The 21,362-nt window shown below is 46.6% G+C and overlaps 2 protein-coding genes and 1 long non-coding RNA gene across 5 annotated transcripts in view; 1 reads left to right on the forward strand and 2 right to left on the reverse strand.

Annotated features, from left to right (window-relative positions):
* The window catches only part of CENPP (centromere protein P), a 191,546-nt gene that overhangs the window by 37,413 nt on the left and 132,771 nt on the right, over positions 1 to 21,362 (reverse strand). The window lies entirely within an intron of this gene.
* ECM2 (extracellular matrix protein 2) overlaps positions 1 to 21,362 on the forward strand; it is a 49,708-nt gene that overhangs the window by 22,416 nt on the left and 5,930 nt on the right. Inside the window, exons 4-8 of the mRNA XM_084899019.1 lie at positions 843 to 1,358; positions 5,356 to 5,471; positions 6,966 to 7,101; positions 17,889 to 18,046; positions 20,103 to 20,242. Of these exons, the coding sequence (XP_084755145.1) occupies positions 843 to 1,358; positions 5,356 to 5,471; positions 6,966 to 7,101; positions 17,889 to 18,046; positions 20,103 to 20,242 (1,066 nt within the window). The remainder of the gene's footprint in view (positions 1 to 842; positions 1,359 to 5,355; positions 5,472 to 6,965; positions 7,102 to 17,888; positions 18,047 to 20,102; positions 20,243 to 21,362) is intronic.
* Positions 11,383 to 17,006, reverse strand: LOC311630193. The gene is made up of 2 exons (XR_014796343.1): positions 16,518 to 17,006; positions 11,383 to 16,479 (listed from the first exon to the last, which is right to left on the reverse strand). It is a non-coding gene; the product is annotated as an uncharacterized lncRNA (long non-coding RNA).

Genomic DNA, 21,362 nt, shown 5'->3' on the forward strand with positions numbered 1-21,362 from the left:
AGAGACACCCTCTGGTTATTCCTGCCCCTCCCTCTAGGGGCGATCTGTGTAGTTTAAATAAAGGCAAGGAGAGGCTGAAGTGGCTTTATGTATTTGACGGGAGGAAGCATGGGCACTGAGCTCGCTCCTTCCGAGAACTCGCGCCCAGAGGGCGGTGCAGTGCCAGCCACGCCTGCCCGCAGCAGACACTGACAGCAAACCCCTGCGGGGGCGAGCTGCCGCGGCCGCTGTTTCCGCTCTGACCGCCGTGGTTGTACACAGGGCTCTCTCGGTTATTGAAGCCGGATGTTTTCTGTACGTCTCAAGAAGCAAAAGATTTCAGTAGAGACTAGGAGAAAAAACGACCTTTCTAGCAAAGAGTGCTTTTAGACTCATGAAGGTGAAAGGAAATTGTACAAAAATAATAATCTATAAACAAAAGCCAATTTCTCTACCATAAGCTTGAGGGTGCACACATTCTGGCCTTATCAACAGCCTTATTAATAAACAACGTGGCTGCTTATCATTCTGCACCCCTGCTTAGTTACCAGGTAGAATGACACTTGAGTAGAAATAAATAGTAAAACCTCAGGCAAAACAAAAATTGTCTATAATAGATCTTACAGCATAGAAATAGTTACTATTAAAACTATCCAAGCAAAAAATTTTAAGATGCATTTCATGTTTAAACTGCACTCAAATACCTGGAGGGAATACTCACTAGCCCCCCTTTGGCTCTGACTCTTCTTTTATTGATATCACAATGTGCCCCCGCTGCCTCCTCCGTGCATGGTCAGAGCCTCCTACTCGCTACTCAGTGCTAGAGCATTAGTGACACACTGAATTTTCTGGTGATTCTTCAGAACCAAGAGAACCTCCTGATTCACTTCATCAGCAACAGCCACCTCCTTGGGCGGAACTGGACCAAGCACTGAAAAAAGAGAAACTTCCATCTGAGGAGGCTGAAGGAGTGAAAGAAAATGAAGACAGGGACCAAAGGAAAACGAGCCTGGAGCCCGGGGACCGAGGAAGACTTGCTGGCCAGGGGCAGCGCAACAGGGCTGAACAGAGGCCTGGAGAGGAGGGCAGGCAGGCCCGTCCCCACGGAAACACAGCCGAGGAGGAGGAGGAGGAGGAGGAGGAGGGGGAGGAGGAGAAGGAGGAGGAGGAGGAGGAGGAGGAGGAGGAGGAGGAGGAGGAGGAGGACAGAGATGTGTTACAGGTGCTGTCCCGACTCCCAGCCAGTGCTCCTCCCAGAAGCAGGCCAGCTCTGCCCAGCGGGTGCTCTCTGTCCTTCAGGACCATCAGCTGCAACGGTGCAGGCCTTACCCGGATCCCACCCCTGGCAGCGCCCGAGGTGACAAGCCTGGAGCTTGCTGGTAAGAGATGCCAATATCCATTTCATTCTGAGCTTTGAAAGTAAATAACTCATCCCCCTATGAATGTTGTATTTTAATCTCATAATATAAATGGATTCTAAACAGTCTATTTTCACAATCTTTAAACACATAAACACTGCAGGAGAGGTAGGTGTTTTACTACAGTATAGCATAACTGGATGTAAAGCAGAGTCCTCCAAATCCAACCATAACTTCTCATGGACTTTTTTAAAAAATGTTTTTTTCAGAGAGTGGAAGGGGAGGGAGATAGAAACATAGATGAGAGAGAATCACTGATCTGCTGCCTCCTGCCTGGCCCCTACTAGGGACCGAGCCCGCAACCCGGGCATGTGCCCTGACCTGGAATCAAACTATGACCTCCTGGTTCATGGGTCAACACTCAACCATGGAGCCATTCTTAAACTCAGCTTTCCTGAGGGTAACTCATGGAGTAAAACTCATTTTTAGCATGGAACTGAGTTTTGAGACAAACATATAGTCAGGTGATCTCTGCCCAATTCTTCATGTCCCTCTGTTCACAAGCCCTGGCCACCAGGATGTATCTATGCCTGTAATTTAGACGTTTCCAGATGACATGAGAACGGGGCCACGAGGCACACGGCCTCCTTAGCTGGCTCCCCCATCACACTGCTTTCGGGGTCTCCAGGCTGCTGCATTTGGTCCACATCCTGCCCTCCCTGCTGCTGAGTGCCGTCTGGATGAGCAGCTGGTACCGCTGAGGCATCTGGAGTGTCTCCAGGCTGGGCAGCTCTGTGCACTGTAGTCACTAACACCCATGGGCAGATGTTTGTGGAGACCCGTTTCCTTCTCCCTGGAGTACGTGCCAGGAGGACTGCTAAGTGACACTGACACGTTTCACTCGCATTCTGTGCCCCGTCGGCCGTTCCCCCTCATGCTAGCCATTCTAGTGGACATGGACAGCCCCGACTCCTATTCGTGTGTCTATAGGGCCACCTGAAAAGGTCCTGAGTGCAGGAACAGCATGGCCACGTGTGGTGTGGCTGGCTGGCTGGGAGGCTGGGCCAATGGACAATGGTGACACGGCCCATGAGGGGTCAGGCATCTTGGGGGAAATCATAGCAATAAACTACCATCAAAATAATAAATGATAGAGAGAGAATCCAAGATGGCGGCATAGGTAACACTTAACTGCAGCCTCACACAACAATTTCAATAAAATACAACTAAAATAAAAAATGGACATTACCCAGAACTACAGAAAAGTCGACTGACTGGAAATCCTACAATGAGAAGGAAAGAGAAAACCAGAAGGAAAATCAGAGGAGCTGTAAAAGCCTAAGGTACGAGACACGTTGTGCGCAGAGAGGACGGAGGCGGAGAGGAGGGGGAGGCTGAGTGCCTGGCTGGCGTTTCCTAGCGGGAAGGAGATAAAAGCTCCGGACTGTGCTGAATTCTACATCCAACTGCTCTGGACCCAAACTCATACAGAGGGAGCCTGGAGTGTAAGGCAGAAACCCAGGGGAGCAGCGAAAGAAAGTCCCGGAGGCGTGCACATTGTGAACAGAGAACAGGCATTTGACTGTGCCGCTGGATTGCCCTAGCAGGAAGGAGACAAAAGCTCCAGACTGCTCTGAACCCCACTTCCAACTGAACTGAATCCCAGTTCCGGGCTCATTGGGGGAGAGCCTAAACTGTTTGGTAGCAGGCAAAACTCGAGGGCACCTTTCTCTCGGAGGTGCTTGCAATGAGTACTGAAGGACCCTGAGGAATACTGAGTCTCAGGAGCCTCATAGGGTTGGGCTAACGGAAGCCAATGCTGTAGGCTCCAGCCTGAAACTCTGCCCCATCCAAGCAGAACACAGAGACTTTTAAGGCTACCAACTCAGGGAAGCTGCGAAAATGCTGAGAAAAGGAAACAGATCACAAACGAAAGAAATGGAGGACAAAAAGTGACTGGATATAGAGTTCAAAACCACGCTTATAAGGTTTTTCAAGAATTTCCTAGAAAAGGTTGATAAGACTTATGAGGATATGAAAAGGGATCAACTAGAAATAATAAGGGATCAACAAGAAATAATAAGGGATCAACAAGAAATAATAAGGGATCATCAAGAAATAAAGAATACATTGTCTGAAATAAAAAAAAATATTATACAGTCCTAAAAACAGAATGGAAGATCGCAACAATCAAGTCAAAGATTTGGAACATAAAGAGCCAGAAGACACTCCTCCACAGAAGCTAGAATGCAAGAGAATCCAGAAAGTTGAAGATAATGTAAGAAAGCTCTGGGACAACTTCAAGCGAACCAACATCAGAATTATGGGGGTCCCAGAAGATGACAGAGAGCAAGATACCGAAAACATACTGAAAGAAATAGTGACAGAAAACTTCCCCCACCTGGTGAAAGAATTAGACCTACAAGTCCAGGAAGCACACAGAACCCCAAACAAAAGGAATCCAAAGAGGACCACACCAAAACACATCATAATTAAAATTTCAAGAGCAAAAGACAAAGAGAGAATATTAAAAGCAGCAAGAGAGAAACAGGTAGTTACCTATAAAGGAGCACCCATACGACTGTCAGCTGATTTCTCAACAGAAACTATGCAGGCCAGACGGGAATGGCAAGAAATATTCAAGGTGAAGAATAGCAAGAACCTACAACCAAAAATACTCTACCCAGCAAAGCTATCACTCAGAACTGAAGGCCAGATAAAGAGCTTCACTAATAAAAAACAGCTAAAGGAGTTCATCACCACCAAACCAGAATTATATGAATTGCTGAAGGGGGTTCTTTCAGAAGAGAAAGTAAATAAAGATAAAAATTATGAACAACAAATACATAACTATCAACAAGTGAATCTAAAAACCAATGGAATTAAAAAACCTGATGAACAATATTAACTGTTGAATATAATAGAATCAGAGGTATGGAAGGGGAGTGGACTGATGATTCTCAGGGAAAAGGGGAGTGGGGGGTGAGGGAAGAGACTGAACATAAACTGTGCACCTATGGATGAGGACAATGGGGGGTGGGGAAATGGCAGAGGGTGGGGTGGGAACCTGGTGGAGGGGGGAAAAAAATGAGGAACTTTTATAATAATATGAACAATAAAGGTTTATTAAAAAAATTAAAGAATCTATTTCAAAGCCCCCCCCCCCAAAAAAAAATAAATCATAATATAACTACTCAACAGAAAAAGTCTGACACCTTTGCTCAGGATGGCCCGTCTGTGACAGACCCTCTGCATCACGGCCTCCTGACACCACGGTCTTGTGACTCCAGCAAAGCCCCTCCTGCACACGCGTGCCAGGTGTCCACAAGAAAGCTTGGTTCTCCAAAGTCTAGAGCCTATGCCAGTGATGGCTGTTGCACACAGGAGCGTGGATTTGCAGAGAGGTCACATGTGGTTTATATTGTGCTTACTCTTTCTGGGAAGCTCATTTTCTGAGTTTAAAACCATTGACTACTGTACTTAACTAAACGTCAAAACAAAACCCCATGAAGTTAAGGCATGTAGGAACTTCTGCAGATCAGTCATGGGAGCAGAACCTCGGACCTGGAGGGGATGAGATTATCTCCTCAGTGGCTGATTTAGGGACTGAGCCTGGTGCTCCAGAGAGAGAATGGGCATGCCACAATGTCCCTGACTAACAGCAGGCTGATAGTTGCGAGCAGGACCTAAGAAATGCCTATGGGAAAAGGTGAGGAACTAGAAACCTCCATTATACCATGCCCAGCCTACCAGAATTGTCCAGCAACCACACACTGCACGCTTTAAGCAGCTTTGTCTAAAACATGAAGTACTAGCAAGTCCTTAGAGAGAACATCTGTGGAACAGTTTAGTCTCAGTCTTTTATTTCTCTAAATGTGCGTTTGCTTATGTAATATGCAATCCGCCCATGCTGTGCGGACTGCTTTTTCCTACAGAGAAAACTCTCGGTTGCTATCTGTGGAAGTGCATGTGTGTAGGTATTGGCACATCGGTCTAAAACCCAACTGTCCTGTCTTAGGCAATGCCATCGCCTCCATCCCAGAGGAAGCATTTTACGGACTGCCGAATGTAGAAAGGCTTGATTTGAGCAACAATAACATCACCTCCTCAGGCATAAGTCCAAAAGCATTCAAGGTAAACCCACACTCTGATCTGTCAAATCTGTTTGGATCGCTATCCCATGACTTGCACTGCAGTGATGGAGATGGGGACGAGAGGAGAAGCTGAATGTTTGCCTGGGAGCATTCCCCGAAGGGGAGAAACTTTCCTCCCTGAGGACCCTGACCTGTGGAAGCTTTCCCTGGCACCGGGCCTGTTAGGCACAAGTGTTTGGCCGCCGCACCCTCAGGGCACCAGACACTGCACCAATGACAACGTTAAGTGTGTTAGTTATAGACTAGCTGCCCCCATGTAGCTGAGAACATGACGTGAGGTGCTCAAGGGAGGACAGACAGAATCTGGAAGCTTCCCTAACGCTGGGTGGCAGCTCGTGTGAGCCCCCTGCTCTGGGCCAGGCAGCACCGATGAGGGGACACGTTAGCAAGAGGGCATCTGGAAACACACATGGACTCAGGGTTCAGGTTGGGAAAAGAAGAGAGAGGAGAAGAGGGAAACAGCACAGGATAAGTTTCTGAAAGATTCAGATTAGACTTTTTTTCTCTAAAAAGGAGAAAAGAAGAGAGGATGAAGGACTTTCTGAGAAACAGAAAAGGAAAGGGGGCAGGAAAGGAGATGGCTGTGTGTATGCAATGCTCACAAATATGTGTGTTCAGAAGCCCAGCACAAATACCACAGCACTGGCAGACTGCCCTCCGCAGCCCTGTCCCCTCCTTGCACAACTCCCTGCGGGGCACACAGTCCTGGCTCACCCACTCGGGCTGGCGTCGAGAAGGCCCACACTTCCTCAGACCGAGTGCCCCTCAGGCAGCTGTCCTGATCGAACCTGGGCACCATGCATTCCCGGTTTTGATAGAAAGGAAGGCGTTGTAGGAATCACCTTCCCTTCTTGTTTGGGGGTTTCTGTCCCAAACTGCTCTGAACCCACTGGCGTGAGTCGCCCACATGGCCCCACTCAAACCCGCCAGCGGCAGTGCTGCTGACGGCAGCTGGGGTGCAGACAAAGCCGTGAGGGTGCCACGGAGCAATGGCCTGTGATGCCGACCACCGCTTGCTGAGAAACGCTCCATCGTTAGTGCTGTTATAATCTGCTTCCAGTCAGTGAGCAGAAAGCCGAGTTTTACAAATATGTTCGCGGGGTTCAAATTGCTGTGCTAACACCGCCACCCTGGGGACTCAGGCCACTGCCCTGGTACCTCAGACAGAGAACTCACACAGAGAGCTTTAATACCTGTGTGTCTGCTGCTGAGAAGGTGAAAACCCAAGATCTAGCAAAACATACCCAACCCAGTGCGATAGGCGCTTTCTCCCGGTCCTGTGGCCACAGTACGTGTGGCCGATCTCTACGGCAAGTGGAACATGACTGCCTAGTGTGGCAGAGAGGAGAGGGGGACCCCATCGAAACCCAAGTGAGGCAGGCTTAGAGGCATAACTGCAGCTAACTGACCAGGAAGTGGGCTGTCCTGGACACCTGTGCCAGACGAAGCAGTAACCTGAGGTCTGCTTTTTAAGCCGTTGAAGAAGTTGGTGCACCTGAACTTGGACGGAAACAGCCTGGCAGAGCTTCCCTCGGCGCTGCCGCCGACCCTGGAGGAACTCAAAGTCAGCGAGAACGGGCTCCGTGCTGTCGACGGGGAGCACTTGTCAGGTACCGAATGCGCGGTCAGTGTCCGTGAAACTTCTGTCGTCATGGGGGTATTTTATTTGCGGTTTTGCCAGAAGCATAGATGGCAAGGTTCTTAGGTCACTTTACCATTAAAGTGGAGACGTCTTGTTTCAATATTGATTGGTGTAACCTCTAAAATGTATTTTAAACTGCCCGCTGTCTTCACAAGTCCTCTATGTGGAAACCAAACCTCAATGACTCAGGTCCTCTCATCTAGTGACTGAGCTCCAGAACTCTCATCCTCAGCGACACGCGGCCATGTGGTGCTGGCGGCACGGAGGCCTGTGGCGGCACCAGGGCTGGGGCGGCTCCTTATTGCTCCTGCTGTGCAGTGCACACGCCTCAGCCCGCTGCCTGCACACATTTTGCTACTGTAATCTGTCATATGTTGGCATACAGACTCCATCACATGATCAAGTGAACACAGGCAGCCCACGCAGTCTCTCTGGCCGGAGCTCATGATGGAGGATGCCAGGTGTGTGGCTGTGGGGCAGCCCGGCTCCCCGAAGGGTGGGTGTTTGGGAAGGGCCCGAGGTCCGCGCATCTGATACACCTAGAACTGACTATGCTTGTGGTTGTTTCTGGACTAATCTGGAGAGCTAAAGTTGTCATATGATCTATATATATGTAAAAGGCTAAGCAACCCTCCAACCGCCGGACTGACCGTACAGTAGGTATGATGCACACTGACCACCAGGGGGCAGACGCTCAGTGCAGGAACTGCCCAGCAACAGCAACTTTGCAGAGTGCCCTCTTGAATTCCGGGGACCCCTTGGGGGATGTTGGAGAGCCTGCTTCGGCCCAATCCCCGAAGGCCAGGCTGGACCCACCCTGACAGAGGCACCCCCTCACTCAACAGACGCCCTTTGAGCCGTGGTGTCGCCGCAGGTGCAGCTGGCCTGCCACCAGTCCGCCCTGCAGGGCTAATTATTCCCCTTAAAGGTGCACAGATCCATGCACTGGGCCACTAGTAAACTCTATAAAAGAGGCAGGATCATAGTTAGCTTTCCAGGAACTCTAGCTAATGTCTTTGATTAGACTATGATTTACTTTAAGACTAACTGGCAAGTTTTTTTGTTTTATCTTTCTAACAGTCTAATGTAGCTCTTGAGGTATAGTGTTCAACACTTTTTATTTGGTCTGAAATATACTTACTATGTTCATGTATCTTTTTTAAATTTTAAAAATATATATATTTTATTGATTTTTTACAGAGAGGAAGAGAGAGGGGGGTAGAGAGTTAGAAACATCGATGAGAGAGAATCATCGATCAGCCGCCTCCTGCACACCCCCTTCTGGGGATGCGCCCGCAACCAAGGTACATGCCCCTGACCAGAATCGAACCTGGGACCCTTCAGTCCGCAGGCTGACGCTCTATCCACTGAGCCAAACTGGTTTCGGCATGTTTATGTATCTTGATAAGCCAAGATTTTAAAGGAAGAAAACAATTCAATTATTTCCTTTCATTCCCAAAAAACTTCATAGGAAGAAAACAGTTCTGACAATGGGAAAACAATAAAGAGAATTGCCAAATCTGAGGATTCCAGAGTTATGGAAATACTCTGTTTCCAGATTGGTTTCTTGTGTACAAGAAAAACATTAACAAACACAAAATTTGATGGGCTTTTTAAAATGGAAAAGATATTAGAAAATTCAATTTCTAACTGCTAGAAATTAAAACAGACCAAATAACACTTAATTTAGAAGAAGTGTACTAAGGGCTGTATGTGAATTACATGTGAAACCATATAATTGTGTGGTCACATGACATGTTATAAAATCTAAGTCCACATTTAGAAAATGCTATGGTACATCCCTGCAACTGTTTTTCTCGTCCTCTCCCTCATGGACAGATGCTCTCTCCTTGCCAGGAGGGACCGGGCCGGCGAGCTCCTCTGCCACCCTCAGGCCCCGCACTGGGGGCGGTCCTTCTGTGTGGCAGTGTTCTGAGCCCTGGCCAGTGCTAACCACTCGGGCTGGGCTCTCTCTCTCTCTCTTTCTCAGACTGCTCAGCTCCTGTGAGTCCTGCTGCCCCTGTAGCGGGCTGACAGGCAGAGCTGTGTGGGCCTGTGCGAAGGCCATCCCAGAGCTGTCTGCTCGCTCTAGGGGAAGCCTCAGCTGGGCCACCAGGGACAGATCTTCCATTTTCTCCCGAGGTGGGGCGTCACCAGGACTGTCCAGGTTACGTCGAGTTCCAGGGAAGCAGGGAGACAGACACTTCAGAGACGCAGCATGAGCAAAAGCGTGGAGGCAAGGAAGAACCTGGACACCACAGGCTGCATGCAGGGCCTGCCCGTCAGCTGGGATGCAGGGGGTGGGCCTGAGGAGGCGCAGGAACTGGACAGCCAGGAGCTGCAGCCTGTGCTGGCCCTGAGAGCTCCCTGGACGGGATCTGCATGCCTTCATGGGAGAGCTACCTCTACAAACGAGAAGCAGGAGTAGAAGGACAGAGAGAAACAGCAAGGGAAAACCAGTGGGTTGAAAACATGCCTGTCCACACCTATAACCTGTCATGCTGTCCCCCGCAACAGGAGTGACTTCCTACTAATGTCCTGCTAATAAATCCCCTTTCTACCCCATCTAACCTACACGTTTTAATCTTTTCTAACTCTATCCAGGTTCCTGTTACAGTAACACACATACTGTGTTTCCTATATATACATATTATATGCACAAATGAGAGAATTATTGCAAAATGATGCATAGTACTATAAGTTTGCATCGCGTATTAGGTTTCTCTCTTCTGAGGTAATGAAATAACCACTAGTCTACTTCTGTTACCTGTTTTTGACTGGAAAACTTCTATTAAAAACCCAAGCCTGATAAATATGCGGGATTCTCAGGACCTTCCGTTTTGGCAATTAAAGAAGAGAACTGCAATCACTTATTAAGTTTACTGGTTGGCCTCACAAATTCCCGTCTCTCAGCCCTTCAACAGATCCTGAACACCACCATCCAACCATGTGTACACTGTCTCCTCAGGTATCCCCTAGCACCTACGGTCTACTCCAGAGAGCACTGCCTTGCTTCTCTGATAGGCCTACAGGGAGGAAATGGGTTGCACAGAGCATTTAGGGTGACGGCTGTGACTTGAGTTGAATATTAAAACATCCCCTATTTTGGAAAACTTAACCACTGAACAAACTCCCAAGTTACACCCTGAATATCTGACTCAGACGCCTCTGGCAATCATTACTCCTAAACTGCTCATTGTTTTATAATTAAAAAAAAATTATAAACAGCAAAACAGATGGCCCCCATCTGCACCCGGTACCCCCCTCCCACTCTACCTCAGAGTCTGAGTTTCAGGGCTATGCATAAATGCATATTATATTTTTGGTTAATCTCTTCCTGCTTCTTCCATCCCTGAGATCTGTCCGTCTGAATCTATTTTGTTCGTCAGTTTATTTTGTTCATTAGATTCCACATATAAGTGAGATCATGTCATACTTGTCTTTCTCTGATTGGCTTATTTTGCTTAGCATACTCCCCAGATCCCTCCATGCTGTTTCAAAGGTAACAGATCCTACCTGTTTTTATAGCTGCACTAGAGCCCCGGTGCATGAAATTCGTGTTCAGGGAGGGTCCTTAAGCTTAGCCAGCGATCGGGGCTGATCTGCAGGGCAACTGGGGGGCTCCACTCGCACCTGCCTTGGTGGCCTGGGACCTGCAAACTGAGGGAAGCTCCTGCACCTGCCCCCTGGTTGTCAGTGTGAGTCATGGTGATCGGTCATTCCACCAGTTCAGTCAATTTGCATATTAGGCTTTTATCACATAGGATAGTGGATAGTGTTCCATTGTGTGAATGTACCCATTTTTTTTGTTGGTTTTTTAATCCATCTATTGATGGGCACTTGGACTATTTCCAGATCTTAGCTATTGTAAATTATGTTGCTGTGAACATAGGGGTGCACATATTTCTGATTGTTGTTTCTGGATTCATAGGATATGATCCCAGAAGTGTGGTCTGGGTCAAAGGGCAGTTCCATATTCAGTTTTCTGAAGAGGCTCCACACTGTTCTCCACAGCGGCTGCACCAGGCTGCACTCCCACCAGCAGTGCACGAGGGCTCCCTTTTCTCCACAGCCTCACCAGCACTTGAATGGTAACCATTTTGACAAGTGTGAGGTGATAGCTCATCGTTTTCATTGCATCTCTCCGAAGATCAGCAACTTTGAGCATATTTTCATATGTATCTTGGCCTTCTGTATATCCCTTTTGGACAAATGTCTATTCAGGTCCTTTGCCTATTTTTAAATTGGATTATTTGTCTTCATTTTGTTAAGTTGTATATTTTTGTTAAGTTATATATTTTTGAGATATGTTCTCTCATACAGTGGGTTCCCTTTTCAATTTGATGGTGTGTGTGTGTGTGTGTGTGTGTGTGTGTGTGTGTGTTTGCAGAAGTTTTTTAGTTTGATGAGTCCCATTTGTTTATATTTTCTTTTCTTAATATGTTTTATTGATTTTTTACAGATAGGAAGGGAGAGGGATAGAAAGCTAGAAACATCTGAGAGATAAACATTGATCAGCTGCCTTCTGCACACTCCCAACCGGGGACATGCCCACAACCAATGTACATGCCCTTGACTGGAATCGAACTTGGGACCCCTCACTCCGCAGACAGATGCTCTATCCACTTAGCCAAACCAGTAATGGTTGTTTATATTTTCCTTTGTTTATATAACCCTAGGAGATGTATTGGTGACAATCCTTCCATGCAAGATGCCAGAGAATTTGCTGCCTATGGTCTCTTCTACAATTTTTATGGTTTCACTAGAGGCCCAATGCACAAAATTCATGCAAAGGACTCAGCCCTCGCAGCCCTGCCTGCCGCCACCCTCTCGGAGCCCTCCTCCGAGCCCTCCTCCCCCATAAACTGCAGAAGGTGGTGGTGGCAGCCGGGGCTATGAGGGCCTTACAATATCTTCTCATTTTTGGATTCTTTTTTCTTTTTGCTTTTCCGGTTGAGTGTTTTTTGTTTCTTTGTATTTCTAGTCTGCTGTTAGATCTCTGTATAATATTTTTTATTTCAGTCAATGTATGCTTAATTTCTAGTTGTTATTTTTTCATATCTTTGAGGGTCTTGCTAAATTTATTGGCCTTTTCTAGGAAATTCTTGAAAAACCTTATAACCATGGTTTTAAACTCTATATCCAGATGTTTGCTTTCTTCTATTTCTTTCATTTGTGATCTGTTTCTTTGTCTCCACATTTTGGCTGCTTCCCTGAGTTGATAGAGTAGCTTTGTGTGCTAGTTGTCCTATAGGGCCCAGTGGTTCAGCCTCCCCAGTTACCTGAGGTCGACACTCTTGGTGCAGCCCTTTGTGGGCTATGTGCACAGTCTTGTTGTAGGTAAGCCTTGATTGTTGTTGGTATTACTGTGAGGAATTGACCTCCAGGCCAATTGGCTACAAGGATCAGCTGGGTGTATGCTGGAAGAACTTCTGTGCTGGAGACACCCTTATGAGATAAGACTTGCAAAAGCCTCTGTGCTCAGCTTGGATGGGGCAGAGTCTCAGGGCAGAGCAGAGAGCATTGGTTTCCCATCATCTCTGCCCTAATAGGCCCCTGTGTCTCAGTGTCCCATGGTAATCGCTGCAATCACTTCTGAGAAAAAGCCATCCTCAAGTTCCACCTGCTGTCAGACAGTCCAGTTTCTCCCTGAATGAATCTGGGTCCCCAAGAGTCTCATTCGGAACTGGAGTTCAGCGCAGTCAGGAGCTTTTGTCTCCCGCCCAATTGAGAAAGCCAACTGCACACTCAGTTGCCAGTCCTCTCCATGCACGCATCTCAGTATCTCTACCTCCTGCAGCTCCTCTGAGTCTCGGTGTGCTTTTCTATTTTCTTCTAGTTATAGAATTTCCACTCAGCCAGCCTTCTGTGGTTCTGGATGATGTCCATTTTGTTAGTTGTAGTTTTCAAGTTGTTGTGCAAGGCAGCAGTTTACGTATTTACCTATGCCACCACCTTGGTTTCTCCCTCGTAAATGAGATTCTTTTTTAAGTTTCTATTTCTGCTAGTTCATTAGTGGTGTATAAAAATGCCACTGATTTCTTGATGTTAATTTTGTATCCTGCTACTTTACCCAATTTCTTTTATTAAATCTAGAAGACTTTTAGTGGAGTCTTTAGGATTTTCTATTTTCAATGTCATGTCACCTGCAAATAAAGATAGTTTTAGCTCTCCCTTTCCAATTTTGATACATTTTATTTCTTCTTGTCTGATTTCTGTAGCTAGGAATTTCAGTACTATGTTGAATAAGAGTGGCAAAAGCAGAGATCCCTGTCTTGTTCCTGTTCTTAGGGGAAATGGTTTTAGTTTCTGTCCAGTTGAGTATGATGTTGGCTATCGGTTTGTTATATATGGCCCTTATTATGTTGAGGTGGGTCTTCTATTCTCACTTTGCTGAGTTTTCTAAATAAAAAATGGATGCTGAATTCTAGTCTAATGGTTTTTCTATATTTATTGATTGATATTATCATGTGATTTTTTGAACTTCATTTTGTTTATGTGAAGTATCACATTTATTGATTTGCAAATATTGTACAGCTTTGCATCTCCAGAATAAACCCCACTTGGTCATGGTGTATGATCTTTATATAATACAGTATTGCTGGGTCCAATTTGGTAATATGTAGTTGAGGATTTTAGCACCTTAGATTATCAGGGATACTGGCCTGTAATTTTCTCTTTGTAGAGCCTTTATCAGGTTTTTAATTAGGACAATGCTGGCCTCATAAAAAGAACATGGAAATATTCCTTCCTCTTGCAGTTTTTGAAATAGTTTGAGGATGACAGGTGTTAATTTTTCTTAGAATGTTAGCTAAAATTCCCCTGTGAAGCCTTCTGGGCCATGCTTCTGTTTGACTGAAATCAAACCCAGAACACTTCAGTCCACAGGCCAATGCTCTATCCACTGAGCCGAACCAGCGAGGGTTCCTTCTACTTATTATTTCAGCAGTCCCTTTAACACTTCTTGCAATGCTGGAAAGCTACTTATTTCACCACCTATTCTGAATGATTGTCTTGCTGGATATAGTAATCCTGGTTTCAGATCTTAGCTTTTCATTACCTGGAATATGCCATGCCATCTCTTCTGGCCTGTAGAGTTTCTTATTAGAAATATAAGCCTTATAGGATCTCCTTTGTAGGTAACTTTTCTCTTGCTGCGTTAAAGATTCTCTCTTTGTTTTTTATTTTTGGCATTTTAATTATGATGTGTATAGGCATGGATGGGACACTTTGAGTTCTTTGTACTTGGGATTCTCTGAGCTTTCTGAATGTGTGACTTATTTACTTATCTCCTCGTCCAATGATATTTTTTCCACATTTTTCAGAAACAGTGCAAGGGAGGGAAAAAGAGAGAAACTGATGTGAGAGAGACACATCAATTGTTTGCCTCCCACAAGTATTGACCAGGGTCTGGGATCAAACCTGCAACCTAGACACATGACCTTGAATGTGAATGGAACCTGTGACTCTTTGGTACACGGGAACATGTGTGACTTTTTCCTTCACCAGTTTAGGCACATTTTCTGCCATATTTCTTCAAACAGGTTCTCTATCCCTTGTACATTTTTCTCTTTTGATACTCCTATGTTGTGGATATTGTTACTTTTCATGGTGTCCCACAAGTCCCTTAAACTGTCTCCTGTTTTTTTAATTGCCTTCATTTCATTTAGTTCTCTTTTTGGAGGTTCCTCCTGTTCTTTCATTTGAGGCCTATTTCTTTGTCTCCCCCTCCCCCCATTTTTTTTTTTTTTTTTTTAATATTTGTTTCCTTGTGTTGGATAAGACTGCTATGCCTTCCAGTCTTGAAGAAGTGGACTTTTGTGGGACCCAGTGGTGTAGTCTCCTTAATATTCAGGGGTGGGTGCTCCAATAATAACCTTGTTTGGGTTTTATGGCCCTTCTGTTGTATTTGGGTCTTGATTGCTTTTGCCCCATTCATGGGTGGGATCAGCCCTCAGGCTTGCTAATTGTGAAGCTCAACCAGAACTACATGTTGTCAGCAGTTATACATGTGCTTACAGAACAAAGTAAGTCTGAACAGAAAATAACATGAAAAAGAACCAACAACAAGAAAGACCGAAGAAAAAGAAAGAAAAATACTAAGAAATATGACACCTAAAGAACTAGCAGTGGGGGGGAGGGGGGCGGAGGAGGGGAACCAAAGAAGAAAATATGGAAGGAAGAAAATAGAACTTTGGATCTGGAGTGAGCTCGCTGGATTTTGCTCTGCTATTGAGTCTGGCCCCTTGATGTGTCTGTCCCAGGCCTCCCGGTAGGTCCTCCTATGAAGGTCAATATGAGTCATTACCCTGTGTGGCCTTGGACACCTGACTGAAGCAGGCAGGGCCCCAGTAGTCCTGCGGCAAAGCTAGTAGCAGGGATGCTGGGTCTGCTTCAGGTCCCTGGTCTGAGATGCTCTCCTTTCACCTGTGGAATTAGGCTTTGAGGGGGAACTCTGGTCTTGGCCCAGATGGTTTGAACAGACTTGCATTGGGGGTCATTCCCTAGTTTGGGGGTGAGGAAAGCGGTACTACCTCTCCTTCCAATGCCTCACCTTTGCCTAGCCTGCTGGCACCCCTTGGGCACCTCAAACAGGAGGAGATAAGAAAATCAGCCTAACTCGGTACTCCAATCTTTCAATGCCATGGGCCCCTGCTGGGTGGGGCCTCTGCCCAGAATCCGACCAGCCAGATGTCTAAGCCCACCTGCCGCTGGGCCCAGCTGCACTGGCGCAGCTGTGCACCCAGAGCCGTCTCCCTCACTCAGATCACTGCAGGCAGTGCAGAACCAGCTGCTCTGCAGGCCACGGAAGAGGAGCTCCCCCTGCTTGAGCCCCACTGCCCAGTCCCCATTGGCTGTCCTCCAAAACTTCCTCCAGAGAACAAAGGGTCCCTCAGATTTACTGCTGGGTCTGCCTGTTAAGACCCCTCTGCTGGCACCCAGCTCTGCTGTGTGGCCCTTCTCACAGGCAAGGTCAGGGCTAACTTCCCTGGCAGGAATGCAGCTGGATGATGGTGCCATGATGATGGCCTCTCCCTCTGCCCAGAGCTCAGCTCCATGGCCCAGCAGCACCCAGGGCAGGGGAGGGCAGCCCCTGCCCTCCACACACAGCAGTCCCTACCAACTTCTGGTGTGGGGTGTGCAGGCTCAACACTGAGCCATGCTGCTCCTGGCACCCTTGCTCACAAGGAGGATTCTGCAATATCCCCAAAGCTGTTCCACACCTGCGGAGCTAGAAGCACCCCGGGCAGCGGGCAGCAGTGGGGCACAGAGGGGGACACCCATACACTCACGCACAGGCGCGCCCACGCTCACGCGCGCGCGCGCACACACACACACACACACACTCATTCCCCTACATGCTCTTCACACACACACTCTCACCCTCACACGGGTCCTGTGCTATGTTCTCATCTAGCTGCCCATTCTTCTTAAAGCTTCCAATTAATTCGCACCATACCATTCCTGAGGCCAGTAAAAATAATTGAGATAAAACTTGTTTATATAAAGGCCTTTCTTGGTAGTGCAATTTGATTGCATGGAGAGTTTTTGATTATTTCCTTTTCAAAACGTCCACTTGGATGCATTCTCTGCCATAAAGTGAACACTGGGATGGAAATTCAATGTTGCATGTTCATCAACTGAGGGTTGCAGGCAAAAATGCTCCTTCTTATGCCAGAAAAGGAATCCCTCATTGCACTGTACTCCTCACCTATCCCCAATTATGCTGCCATTTTACACCTACCTGTCCCTACAAATGCTTCAAATGACCCACAACCTTCTCCTTTACCCAGCTGTGATTCAAGTCCCTGCTTGGCTTTGCTGCCTCCGTGGGGCACCCTGACCATCACCGAACCACCCCACCCGCACCCGCACCCCCACCCCCACCCCTTAGAGTACATACTTTTAAAAAATAAATATATTTTATTGATTTTTTTTTTTTTTTTTTTTTTTTTTTTACAGAGAGGAAGGGAGAGGGAGAGAAATAGAGTTAGAAACATCGATGAAAGAGAAACATCGATTCAGATGCCTCCTGCACACTCCCCACTGGGGATGTGCCCGCAACCAAGATATTTTTTATTCTTTTAAATACTCACCCGAGGATATTTTGTCCATTGTTTTTTAGAGAGTGATAGGGAGGTAGGAGGTACAGAGAGACAGAGAGAAACATCTATGTGGGAGAGACACATCAATTGTTTGCCTCCAGCACGTGCCCTGACTGGGGCCAGTGGTTGAACCTGCAACACAAGTACATCTCCTTGAATTTGAGGAGACCCTTTGGTTGGCAGGCTGAAGCTCTAACCACTGAACAACCAGCCAGTGCCCTTAGAGTACACACTTTGATCAGATAGCACAGCAATGGTTTTTCTACAAGTCTGCCTCCCCATTGGGCCATGCATTAGCGTTTAATCTTGGCTGAACTGAACTACAACATTTGCCCTCCAAATAAACTGAAAATTTCACATGACATTGTAAAAACATATTTTCATTGAATTGAGTGAGGAAGGGTGAGGAAGAGAGAAATATCAGTGATGAGAGAGAATCATGGGTCAGCTACCTCCTGCACACCCCCTACTGGGAATCAAACCTGCAACCTGGAGTGTGCACCCTGACAAGGATCGAAACCCTGACTGGTGCATGGGCCAATGCTCAACCACTGAGCTTCACCGCTGGGCTCACATGACCTTTGAAAAGTTATAAAAACTGCATGGTTTTCCAATTATCCTAACACTACAATAATTTCATTTTTTATAGGCTTAAGCCGGTTGGTTACCTTAGAACTGGAAGGAAACGATCTCAGTGAAACCAATGTCAATCCTTCGGCTTTCGGACATTTGAAGAGCCTGTCCTACCTGCGTCTGGGACGGAACAGATTTAGGATTATACCACAGGGTCTTCCTGCTTCTATCGAGGTGCCAGTGTTCTTTCTAATGTTTTATACTTTAAATACAGTACGCCACAAACCCCAAACTATACATTTTAAGAGATTACTGTGATGCATATTGAAGTTGGTAGTTTTGATGCTGTGTACATAACGTATGATAATTTGAACACAGTTTTCTCTTCAAATTATATGAAATTATGAGTCAAAATTACAATTATGAGTAGAGACCCTTAAAAAAAGTAAAAAATGGTCCTGATGACAGCTGGGAAATGAGCTGACAATTTAAACAGAAACTCCAACCTAAAAAATACCCTGACTTGCAAGATAGTTTTAACTGTCCCAACGGGACTGGCGCCTATCCCCAGCCTGCTCGGCCCGGAGCCCCTCCTGAGCTAGCAGTGGCCCTGCATGGACGGAAGCCATGCGCCCACCTTCCCAGTCCTGACGCTCCCACCTGGCCAACACTGCCCCAGCTCACCTCTGGAGATGCCGCTGCTGCGGGGGTGGCCGCCAGGGAGTGGCTGGGAGCCCACTGCAGAGCGGCCTGGCACAGCCTTGGATAGCTGTGCCCTGGGCTGCGCCCGGACTGGGGCTCCTTTCGCACTTTATTTTATTTATTTATTTATTTGTTTGTTTATTTATTTATTTATTTATTTTAATATATTTTATTGATATTTTACAGAGAGGAAGGGAGAGAGATAGAGAGCTAGAAATGTCAATGAGAGAGAAACATCAACCAGCCGCCTCTTGCACACCCCCCACGGGGGATGTGCCCACAACCAATGTACATGCCTCTGACCGGAATCAAACCAGGGACCTTTCAGTCCGCAGACAGACGCTCTACCACTGAGCCAAACCGGTTTCGGCTCCTTTCACACTTTAATAAGTGCGCTGTACACAGTTTGGGACCCACTGATCTAGTTTGCACCCAAATGCACACAAAGGTAAAAGCAAAGAGTTAGAAGTCTCTACCAATTTCTGATAAAGAGCAAATTTAAGTAACAAAGAGGGGAAATTTCTACTAAAGGAACAAAAAGTCACACTGGATATACATACCAATTCTACTTCTGAATTCCAATATCCTTGTTGTGTGAAAACTGTAATGCCAAATGAAATCACATATGAAGACAACTAGCTGCTGGACATTAAAGTTCTAGTAAACTTCTCCCTGACATTAAATGAAAGCTCTTGATGAGCTTTCATTTATTTTCAATACAAAAGCAAGACCAGAAAACATGAGCCTAAAAATATTACAGACAGCACTTGTGAGTGAGGCCAAGCTAGGACGAGTTTCGTCATATTCGATGAGCGAGTAACACTGGGCATGGCTGCTCATGTCCTAGGCCTGATTCTCTCTAGTGCTAAGTGGGATGATACTTTCTACTTATTTTCTTGTCAAATGAAATAATTTATGTGAATAAAGTTTTATAAATTAGGAAAGCTTTTTCCAGTTATTACGGCATAGGATATCTTGTAACATTTTATGGTTAAAAATCCTATATAACAAAGAGGTAATATGCAAATTGATTGTCATGCCTTCATACAAAATAGCCACCCCCATATGGTCACAAGGTGGCCGCCACAAGATGGCCAGCAGGGGAGGGCAGTTGGGGGAGACCAGATTGGCAGGGGAGGGCAGTTGGGGGCAATCAGGCCAGCAGGGGAGCAGTCAGGCTTGCAGGGGGTGATCAGGCTGGCAGCCGGGCAAGCAGTTGGGAGTCAGCAGTCCTGGATTGTGAGAGGGATGCCCAACTGCCGATCCCCCACAGGGATCGGGCCTAAACTGGCAGTCAGACATTCCCCAAGGGGCCCCAGATTGGAGAGGGTGCAGGCTGGGCTGAGAGAGCTCCCCCTGCCCCAGTGCATGAATTTCATGCACCAGGCCTCTAGTAATTAAATAAAATGACAAACAATACATTTTCTAATTAGAAAATTTAACAGCTTAGAACATGAATTCCCTTGAGGGGGCAGTAAAGGCTTTAGATAATATTAATGAGAACAGCCTACAATGCTATTTTAATTTCTATAAAATTGAATGTATTTAGCAACCAACAGGAAAAATATGTCTTTTCTCTTAATTATAGGAATTATACCTAGAAAATAATCAAATTGAAGAGATAACTGAAATCTGTTTCAATCATACCAGAAATATCAATGTCATTATACTATGTCACAATAAAATTGAAGAAAATAGGATTGCTCCTTTAGCCTGGATAAACCAAGAGTAAGTATATGTTATAATTAGGCTTTTTGAGACAATTCCTTCTTTCTGCCATTATTGAAGAGGGTCTGAACATGGAGACACGAAGGAGGTGGCAGCAGCCTTTCTTAGCAAACCCCTCCCGCCCCAGAACGTGGCCACCTTCATAGGGTTCAAATGTTGGTGTCATGGCGGGTGTGAGGATGAGTGACCACAGTCACTAACACTGTGGACACCAGCCACACGGAGCCTGCGCAGGGACACGAGGTCTGACCACCATGACACGCACTCTGTGGACCTCACTGAGCGGTCTTGCGGGTTAAGGGAGTGACCCCTGCACAGAGTGAGGAAGGAACCTGCCCTTCCCTCCGCCCCTCAGGTAAAAGTGTTGGGCTGCACTGCCCCACGCCCTCCAGACTATCTCCATCTCCAGTCTTACCAAACAGATGAGAATGCTTGGCCCAGCCGCAGCCCTCCCGGAAGGCCAGCGGAAGCCCTGCCGTTCAGAACGCAGAGTAAGCCATGTGGGAAAGCAGGCTGAGCCCCGATCAGATGTCACTGCCATTTCTTTGCGGGAACCATTGCAGGCTTTAGGAATAGGCAATCTGATGTTGGCCAGAACTCCCTGGATTTCACTTCTGAGTCAAGTCTGACCTTAGGGTTATTTGGGGACTTCCTAGAGCCTCACGGTTACCTTTCTGAATCCTGGTGCTCCTCTCTGGTGGAAACCAACTGGCTGTGCCCAGGTAAGCACATGCACAGCCACGGTGGCACCCAGTGGTATCCCTGCACCGAGTGCTGGAAGGAAAACCTGCAAGCATCCTGACGGCCTTGTCTAAACTTAGAGCTCCCAGCCCAAACCGGTTTGGCTCAGTGGATAGAGCGTCGGCCTGCGGACTGAAAGGTCCTGGGTTCAATTCCGGTCAAGGGCACGTACCTTGGTTGCGGGCACATCCCTAGTGTGGTGTGTGCAAGAGGCAGCTGGTCGATGTATCTCTCTCATCGACATTTCTAACTCTCTATCCCTCTCAATTCCTCTCTGTGTAAAAATCAATAAAATATATTTAAAAAATAATAATAATAAATAAATAAATAAAAATAAACTTAGAGCTCCCAGTCCTGCCCTGACGCACCGCTGTTTACT

Source organism: Pipistrellus hanaki (assembly GCF_964339955.1).
Source record: "Pipistrellus hanaki genome assembly, chromosome: 11".
Classification (NCBI taxonomy): Eukaryota; Metazoa; Chordata; class Mammalia; order Chiroptera; family Vespertilionidae; genus Pipistrellus; species Pipistrellus hanaki.